Source organism: Leucopleurus acutus (assembly GCF_964270905.1).
Source record: "Leucopleurus acutus genome assembly, chromosome: 15".
Lineage (NCBI taxonomy): Eukaryota > Metazoa > Chordata > Mammalia > Artiodactyla > Delphinidae > Leucopleurus > Leucopleurus acutus.
Window position 1 is genome coordinate 22,322,233 of NC_139157.1, and position 10,343 is coordinate 22,332,575.

General features: G+C 41.9%; 1 protein-coding gene across 1 annotated transcript in view; it reads right to left on the reverse strand.

The window, feature by feature from the left end:
* ADGRG6 (adhesion G protein-coupled receptor G6) overlaps positions 1 to 7,980 on the reverse strand; it is a 134,380-nt gene extending 126,400 nt beyond the window's left edge. The window contains exon 1 of the mRNA XM_082856103.1: positions 7,509 to 7,980. Coding sequence (XP_082712229.1) covers positions 7,509 to 7,510 — 2 coding nt within the window. The 5' untranslated portion in view covers positions 7,511 to 7,980. The remainder of the gene's footprint in view (positions 1 to 7,508) is intronic.
* Positions 7,981 to 10,343: the final 2,363 nt, after the last annotated feature.

Below are 10,343 nucleotides of genomic sequence, written 5' to 3' on the forward strand. Positions count from 1 at the left end.
AAAGAGAAAAATCCATGCATTTTATTTGTCACTTGGTGGCACCTTCCTTATCAATGAATATATAATAGACGATTTCTTCATGAAGATGGGGAAGTATTCAGATAATACGAGATAAAAATCACTTATAAAAAAAAAAACTATTTCAGCATCAACCTTCAGCATCACCAGTCACGTGCCCATCTGAGTAGCAAGAGGATGTTTTTATCAACCTCTTCTATAATCTCCCAGAAATTTAGGCTCTAGGGAAATGTTTTCATTTTATAACATCTGCTGCTTCACAAATGGAAATATTTAAATTAAAATGCCCAAACTTTCTTCCTTCCCCTAAAATTAAGTACAGAAGCACTAACATTCTAAAAAGATTAATTTCTTTATATATAATAGCTATCAAAGTTTTTAAATGGCTAGTAAACACCAAGTATTATAGAAACTAATAAATGACATTAGATGGAGAGGTGCTGCTTTGAAAACTCTCAAATAATTCTCCGTACAAGAGTCTCATTTTTTTAAAAACATTTTTAAATTTTTATTTATTTATTTTTGGCTGTGTTGGGTCTTCGTTGCTGCACACGGGCTTTCTCTAGTTGCGGTGAGGGGGGCTACTCTTCGTTGTGGTGCATGGACTTCCCATTGCTGTGGCTTCTGTTGTTGCAGAGCACCAGCTCTAGGCGCACGGGCTTCAGTTGTTGTGGCACGTGGGCTCAGTAGTTGTGCCTCGCAGGCTCAGTAGTTGTGGTGCACGGGCTTAGTTGCTCAGAGGCATGTGGGATCTTCCTGGACCAGGGATCGAACCCATGGCCCCTGCATTGGCAGGCAGATTCTTAACCACTGTGCCACCAGGGAAGTCCAACAGCGTCATCTTTAAACTCACAATTATACTTAATGATTTAGATGGGGACATACATATTATCTTGGCTTCAGACAGTGGTGTGATACTTTTCACTGACTCAGCCCTATCAAAAAAGGCAAACCACTGAAGGCGGCAGCAGCTGCAAAAGTCAGTCACAAAAAGGGACCACAGATGAACTGGTGAGCAGAAGAGTCATGAGGCAGGAAGAACAGGTGAGTAGCAGTAAGAAACCTCCAGATCTTAAAATCCGCAAAGAGAGTTACTTTGATTGTAAGTGGTAATCGAGAGTCATTTTATTTCTAAAAAGAGAAGCAACTAATAAGATACTTTAGGGCCACAGTAATAACTTTTTTCCTGAAGGTTGCTTATCTGGAATAAAATGTATAATACTAAATAGAAAACCAGAAAGTTGTAAGAGAAATACTTGAATAAGCAAAAATAGACATCAAACTGATTCTTGCACTTGCCTTAAGCCTGCATTTTCAATCTGTCTTTTACTGTTAGAGACTACTTAAGTTACAAAGAGAACAAGATCTAGAGTCAGACAGACCTGGGTTTGCTACTTATGAACTATGCAACCCTTGGAAAATTGACTTCACCACCTTGTGCCTCCTAGTTTTCACCTGTAAAATAGGAACAATAGAATCCAGTCTACGGAGCAGCTGGATGATTAAATCAAATCATGTCATTTAAGAAATATGCCTAACATTCAGCAAGTACTCAATAAATATTAGCTATTTTTATTTTTACTACCATCCTGAGCATTCTAATATAAGTGTGGTTATTCTGTCAACAGCAAAGCCAAAAGAAAGGACTGAACCAGGAACAGATAATAGGATCAATGTTATAAGCCAAAACCAATCTATTGACTTTGTGGCTACTTCTGGGATCCACTTAGAACAGAGAAGAAATGGATTATTCATGTATGCCATTATTACAGAAATTTAAAATAGTATCTGATACTCAGGACATGTTTTTATATTCACCAAACTACAAGCTCCAGCATCATGCAGCTCCTAGGGGAATTTCTACATGAGAAAAAGGCTACGTCCTAAAGAGCATTTTTGCACAACATTGTAAATCAACTATACTCCAATAAAAATTTTTTAAAAACAATCATAATAGAGGATTTTTGTATGGAAGGTATGTTTTCAAATACATCCATCCAAAATATTTGAAATTAAAATCAGTGTTACTGTTTACAAGAAGCAAGATGTTATAGTGAGTCATTAATAATAACGTAATAATAATGGATGTGAACTCTGGAATAGCACGTAGTTACATCCTGGTGCTTCTGTTTACCGTGTGCTTTGGGGGCAGGGTCAAGTACTTAAACTCTTGAGCCTATTTTCTCTTCTGTAAATAGAATATTATCCACCAAAAAGAACTAGATGTAGCATTGCATGGAACTTAGTGAGTGCTTTAAAAAGGGTAGCCTGTAAATTTTTGTCACATGGAAAGTTCACTTTTTTGGAAGAATGGGTCCATTTCCCATTGATGCTGGATGAACGAGGTGTTTCCCATTCATGCTGGGGCTGAATGAGTGTACTTCTGAAACAAAAGAACAATTATATATTCAAAGAAGTTATCATCTAAAGGACCAAAGATGAAGTCTAACCTCCTCATTTCACCGAGGAGGAAACTGAGGCCCAGAGGAATAAAGGGGCAAACCAGTGAAGCCTGGCTGCCAGCCTTATAGATATTAATAGAAGGAAGTATCAGCCCAGGAGAACTCCTAGCTCCTTAATCTTTGTGGCTCATGACAATCCTCCGTTATCAATATGTGAATAGTGGCCTCCTCTTATGTTCCCGTGCTCTCTAAACAATACTCAGGGAATGATGTTCATTAGTTTGGCGACACTCAATACTATTTCATGTGCTCGTGCAACTTTTTTTTGCTATAAAAGGTTCTGACACTTAGGAATTCCATATTCACTCCTGAAGCTATTTTATAAAAGCTGCCTGCAATCCTGTCAGACAAGAGCTGCAAAGGACAACCAAGGGCTTAATGCATTCCAGTTCTCAGGACTCCATCACTTTGCACAGAAAAGGAACCCAGGACAGGGCAAGAACTTGTAACCAACATAAACCATATGACACACCACCTTTCATCCACTTTACTGAAGAACAGAAACAAATACATTAAGAATAGAACAGAGGAAGGAAAGCATTGTATGTCTTCTCAGGGGACCAATTAGCAAAGACACATCCCTGGGATTTAAACAACTTTCTCACAAGAATGGAAAATCCTGAACAGGGTTACTAAGGTTCTAAACAGGAACTACAAAAAACACAGTACAATTTTGTGTCACTCAAGTTGTGGCCTCAAAGTTCTATTGAAAAGAATAAGAATATTTTTTAAGTAGAAAGAGTCATAGATTTCTATAACCTGAAAAGAATCTAAAAGTTATGCAATAAAACCTATCATTTCACAGATGAAAAAACTATGATGTTAAACTACTTGCCCAAGATCACATAATCAGTGGTGTCAGAGCCAAAAAGACCCCCTGTGTCACCTGCCTTCCAACTCAACTGTCCTTTTTGAGAAACAAGCTGCTACTCTATTGCAAACTCACTCTCCTTTTCAATGAATATAGGCTACAAGATACAAAATACTTAAATCCTGTGTCAGAAAGCTTTAGAATTCAACCCTTTTATAGGAATTGTTTTAAATGTCAATATGACTCCTTGTAGATGTCATTTAATCCAAATGCATTAAAGTCTAAAAAACCTACTGTCTTCCATCTCTTTACTCCTACTGACTCCCCTAAAAGTCACAAAGAGAAATTAGTGAAGAAATTTTGAAATTGGTGGAGAAATTAACATGGTACTAATTCTCTTAATATCAGCAATAGTCAGAAATAACTTCATTCTCCATATACCAACTGTATTTCTATGGCAAATCTTTTCAGAAAGGGACATGAGGAGTAGCACAGAGAAGACCTTAATTCTTCCAGAGTAAAAAGAATGGTAATTTGGTTTATTCAAGGCTGCTTACAATTTTGTTTCGTTTTCTGGTTAAAGATCATATTCCTGAGCCTAAACAATGAATAAAAAGAGAAGTGCTATTCTATTACTCATTGTAACTTCTTTTATTAAGTGGGTTCACCCCCCCCACTTCAAAAAGGCGGAAAGATTTATTCTTCAAATCTGCACAAATTTTGACCCTTATTTGAGCTATAATGTACATAACTGGCTTTACCATAAATGAAATTAAAAGGTAATCGTGAGAAATACACACACACACACACACACACACACACACACACACACACACACAAATACATGTAAAACTGGGAAAATCTGAAAAAGAGAGGTGTATTGTATCAATATCCTGGTTGTGATATTGTACTTTAGTTTTGCAAAATGTCACCATTGGGAGAAACTGGGTGAAGGGTACATGGGCTGTCTCTGTATTATTTCTTAAAACTGCATGTGAATCAACAAATACTTCAATTAAAATTTCAATTAAAAAAGTAAACCCTGAAGCCCTGATGAATGTAAGTTACTTTCAGATGGTTCAGTAAAAAAATATGTGTGTGTGTGTGTGTGTGTGTGTGTGTGTGTGTGTGTGTGTACGTACGTACAGACAGCGGAGGGGAGAAGAGAAGAAGAAAAATGATAAAATGAATGGGGTAAATATTTACAATAAGTGTTTCTGTGTAAAGAGTATACAGCTGTTCTTTGTGTTATTTTTGCAACTTCTCTGTAGGTTTAAAACTATTTCTAAATAAAGTTAAATACACACATACACATTTACACTGAAGGGTATCAGTGTTAATCTGATGACACTTTCATCACTACTGAGTATTATTGCTTTAATCATTGCCAGTTTGATAGAAGAAATAATGTCTCATTTGGATTTCCTTTGTTCAGATTGGCATATTCAAGTCATTTGTATAGTTTTCCATTATAAATAATTTTCTTTCTAGTGATTTGTGATTTTTTAACCAATTCAATACTAAATATGTTAAGCCTTGTTCATATCTGCTATAAATGTTTTCAATACAGCAATATTAAAGTTTTCCTTAAGGCATTCCAAATAATTTCATCCTGAGGAATGCTCATAAAGGAAAGTAAGATGACACTTAAGTAGCACACTCAAGTTTTATTGGCATTTTTACTTATGATTGAAATGTCCTTTAAATGTTATCACCCCAGTCAGTGTGCTTCTTAATGTCATCCAATGTAGGTAATGTAATAATGTCATCCCATTAGAAATGAAGTGGAAAGATGTAGTTTTGGCCCAAGCATGCCACACACACTGAACAAAGTCTTTTCCTATTTAGTCTAAAGTCTAAATAGTTTCAAGAAATTTTTGATCATCCCATCAGAGATGTAAACTCTTGTATGACATGGGCAGTCAGAAAAATGGTTAGGTTTAAGGAAGTGGTTATCAGTTTATTTTTAATATATAAACTGATTCTCTTTCAAATCATTATTTCCAGAAATCAGAGTGACATGCTTCTAGTTGGGCAGTAAAGCTACAAGCTTCTAATATTTCCCATAAGCCAAGAGACAATAGCCTCATTCACCATTCACATTGGAAAAGCACAATGTCATGTAATTTATATAAGCCATAAATGGAACAGTAGCTTCATGCAGCTTGAGACCAATTAATGCAAGTCTTGCTAAATCTATTAAATTTCTTAGGGTATGAAAAATATGCAGTCACTACAACTCCAAAGTATATTTATAAAGTCTGTAATTCCAGAACTTGAGTGTAACAATATATACTCTATCCACAGGAGTAGGCAGAAAATATACTTGAATAATTTGTGTATTTGAATCTATCAAAATTAAAATTTAAAAGGTAGATAATATAGTTTATGTTTCCCTTTTGAACGTTTTTCAACAAGATAGTAGGAATCTTTACCTTGGAAAGGTTGGTATTACTTCCATATACTCTAACATACTAATATCTAAAAAGAATCAGATAATCTTAAACCATTCCATATGAATTATAAGCAGCAAAAGGGAAGAAAGAAACGGTTATAATCTGGCAAGAAATGGAAAAACTTTCTGTCAAAATAGCTCAATAAAGAAACTCAAATCAGGGTATTAAACTCCATAATTTTATGTGATTAAATATTCATGCTTTTACTATGTAATGACATGAGATTGTTTTAATCATATAGAATTCAAATGGACTATATAACTTAATTTCATAGCCAGAAATTTTTTACATCACTTGTTGATCAGTTTCACATCTTTTATTTTAAAACCTGGTATTCATATTTTCTTCATGTGTAACGTAGTTTTTTCCCCATAAGATTTAAATCACCTAGGAAAGCTGAAAGGAAGCTAGACAAATATCTGCTGTTAAAAACCTTACTATATTTTCAGAAAAAACTGAAGTTTAAAACAAACTCACATTCATTCAAAATGTGTTGCCTGTATATGAGAACAAGTCTTATATGAGACTGTTGGCTGTATCCCAAAATAAATTCTTTCAGGTTATACCTTGCTAATTCCACTGGGTAAATGGAACTTTAAAACTCACAGGTGTGGAATTACTTCACATGCAGTTTAATAAAAATAAGTGGTTTCTGTCTAATTATACTGCTCACTACCAGGAACAGAGCTGCCAAGTGCTAGGCTTCTGGGCACTAACCCTTTTTCCTATTTTGAAAATGTGTGCTGGAGGGAGGGAGGCAGACGGTGCAAGGAATCGACAAAGGCTTGAGGGGCTTGTCTCTTCCCGGGTATTACACTGAAAGAGGAAATTTAAGTGGAAATAAATAAGGCTCCAGAAGGTGGGGGAGGGAGGGCGAATATCAATTTCTAGAAACTCTTGTATATTAGTGGAAGGGAGTAAAATGTCTGCCCAAGATTAAACAAAACACCAGAGGGAAAATTACATATTACAAGAAAAGGTAACTTCTGAGTTGGCCACGATAATAAGCTTGGTCCTTCAGAGAACAACCTTCCTTTTTCCATTCTGGAAGGCTAGGGGGTGCTCGGTGGCCCTTCCGCAGGGTCGCTCTGAGGCACTTCACCACTTGGATGACAATTCCAGAGGCAAAACCCATTAGGTTTCTCTAAGCGTTTCATCGCCCTATACCCCCCACTTCAACTTCTATACAAGACCCATCACAGATCCTATCACGTTCAATGGCATCTTCTTTAATTACTTTTTAATCTACAAAGTACACCGTGAACCTTTTCTGCGCGCTTTTTTTTTTTAAACCATTCAAATAACCCAAAGATCCAAGAATAACTTCTACAGTCAAGGGTGGCAATGTGTAAAGTCAACATTTTCTCGGCATACTAGTACCTTCCAAGCCCCCAGGTGCTGATCCAGGAGAGCGGCTTCTTGGCAGGGCGAGGCCCCTGGATGGAGCAGCCGCGCGGGTGATTCCTTGTTTAATTTGAATCCAAAACCTTTTCCCCATTCTTGAAGCCCTGCCCTTTTTATTATGCTTTACGCCGCCCAAACGTGAGGTTTACCTCTCGCTGGAAAAAAGCCAGCGGCACACACTTGTTACAGCTCCGGCAGGCAGCAGCAGCTCACCCCTCAGTGCCTCGAGGGGCCAAGGGAAGACAAACCGGTTTATTCCGTCAATGCGGTTGAAGTCCTTACAAAGCCCTTGGGGTGGGGCAGGGGGAGGCACAGGTAAAGGTGTGAAGGAATTCTGAGCTGAAAGGGGGGACTTACATGTCGGCATCACTGCGCTGAGGTCCCCAGGGGCCTCGCGGTCATGCTCCACCACCTTCCCCGGCTCTGCTGCTCCGAGTTCCCCGATGGAGCCGCCCTGGCGCCTGGGCCGAACGCGGCGGCCGAAGCCTTCTTCACGCTCTTTCTGGAGAGGTCATCGGGGCTTCCCGACAGCCGCTCCTAGCCGGCGCTCGGGGTGGCGCAAGGTGGACGGCCGGCTCCGCGGAGTTCAAGTGCGGATCGCGGCGGCCAGGGGGCGGGCGGGGCGGCAGGTTCCTCCTTACAGAGAAGTTGGAGGAAAGTTAGGGCGAGAACGTTGAAGCTTAGCGGCTGGGTCTGCCTTCGAGCTGGTGCTGGGTGCTCGGGGTACCCCGGGTGCTCCCAGGGCGGTGGGCGGGTGGGTGAAGGGGTCCGTTTCCGTAGGTCCTCGGCCCCGCTGGCGCGCGGCGGCACGTGGTCACCCCCTTTGTGGCTCTCGTTTCCCCCCCTCCCCCGCCGCGGGCTCGGGCTGTTCCCGGGGCCCGTCCACCCGGCCCGCGCTTCCGGCGCCGAGGCTCTGCCCGGGCAGCGGGCTCAGGTGCTGCTGCCCTGGCGGCGCGCGGCGTCTGGCCGGGCCCCGCGCGGCCCTGGGGCGGCCCCAGCCTCGGTGCTCGGCGGCGGGGACCGTCCCGTGGGCGCAGCCGCCCCACCCAGGATCCCGCCCCGGGGCAGGAGGGAAAAGTCTCGCTGCGGGTTGGGAGAGGCGCTCCCCAGACTGGCAGCGAGGGGCAAGCTGCGGGGGCCGGAGGGAGTGGGAGACTGGCTCCGGGCCCGGCGCGGCTGCCAGCCGGGGAAGGGGGCGGGGCGGGGCAGACCCGGAGGTCACCCGAAAGCCGGGCGCCCTGAATCCGCGAGACCCTCCTCGCGAGAAATGAGCAGCTCGGAACGCCCGCGGGGATGTGGGCACCTTCTCCTTGCTCGCCGGAGTGCTGCGCTGCCAGCCCAGCTGGGTCTGCGCGGGACCCCTCCGCCAGGTTCCCGGGCCACTGCCTTGCTTTTCTTTTACTTTTCAGTCGCTTTTTTTTTTTTCTCCTCCTTCCTTTTCTTACATCTCTCTCCCCCCTCTCCCTTCTTTTGTTCTTTTTCTTTCTAATAATCAGAGTGAAGTGAGAACTGTCTTCACAGCACACTCAGACCCCCCATACCATCACCACATCTCTTGGTCTCTGCTGGGGTAGAAGGGGTGAGAGTCCCTCAGCCCCCCCTCTCCAACCAAGGATGAAGACCAGCCTTAAGAGGGGGCTGAGCAGGCGGCAGTCGCCATATACCTATGCTTACCACCGCGCCTTCCACAGAAATACACCCACTATCTTCTCCCACTGATTTGTTGACACGTGTAGTTCCATCCTTTTGCCTTAGAATTTTGTCTTCTGTTGAAATACATCTAAATACCCCAAGGAGTGGAAACACTTTAAAGCTTTGCCATTGCCCTTGGTTTGGATTGTTCAGATCGCTTCTGAAAAGAAGCATTTGTGCTGTGATATGAGGTGGAAACAGCCTGAGAAATCTGAAAGTGGGTGCAGAGGGATTCAGTGAAAGCCAAAACTTGGCAGGACTAGTGACAAACTGATTGCTCCACAGTTTGGCCTGGGATCCTCCTCCTTCATCCCTCTCCTGCTGCTTCACTGGGACTCTGGGATAGGACTAGATAAGTCATGCTTCCTTTTAAAATCTGCACCACTTTAAAAAAAAAAATGAAGGGATATTAACATGGGGCTGAGTAGATATTCACCTAACATTCAGCAGGATTGATTTGCAAATGCAAATCCAGTTACTCAGTAGGGAAAGTCCACTGCCTGGCCTCCAGTGCTCCTATAGAGTCGCTGCCTGGCAAAGGGATCTGGACACACCTCCTTGGAAATGAGAAGAGAAAAACAAGGACTCAAACTCTCAAAGACGTTCCCTTCCCCTTCGGAATCGCCAGTTAATCCATGAAAATGCTGGAGGCAAAACCGAATGCCAGTGCTGTATGCACATCCAGAGCCAGAGCAGCCCGGCTTGAACTGTGAACATGCACACACACGCATCCACACACAGGGCACACACAGAAGTGCCAAAAAATGCACATAGCATTGATTGGCTATTGATAGAGAACAGTTGGGGTGGAAAAAAAGAAGTAGAGCAGGACTTGAACACAGACAGCTAGCTACTTGCACAAAGGACGCTGGAACACTGCCACCAAATCCAGAGGCCTGAAAATCCAGGGTGTGTTCTTTTTGTGACTTTTATCAATATTTACTCTGATGACTAAACCATATGATTAATAGAGACATTGAACTGTAGCACTTAAGGGAAACTTAAGTTCTAGTGTCTAGTCCTCTCATACTACAGACAGGGAAATGAGACTCAGAGATGTGAGAGCTGTACAAACTAGCTGGAAGTGACTGGGAACTAGGACCCAGGTCTACAGATTCAAGTGACCAGAGGCTAGGACCCAGGTCTTGCAATTCAAATCTGTCTCTATTACACCAAACCGTCTCAAGGGAAGTTAAGTTCCACTCATAGAATATTATTAAAGCAAAAAACATTTATTATTCCTCAGTTCTCAGGTTCAGGAATCTGAGCACAGCTGAGTACGGTGTCTCTCATGAGACTGCAATGAAGGTGTTGGCTAAGGCTGTGGTGTTACCTGAAGGCTCAACTGGGGAAGGATCTGCTTCCCAGCTCATACATGTAGTTGTTCCACTCATAGAATTTTAAAGCTAAAAGAAACCAGGAAACACAAGGGCAAATAAAGAAATATAAATAACTGAATTTATCAGAGTTCTCCAGAGAAACATAAACAACAGGATGTGT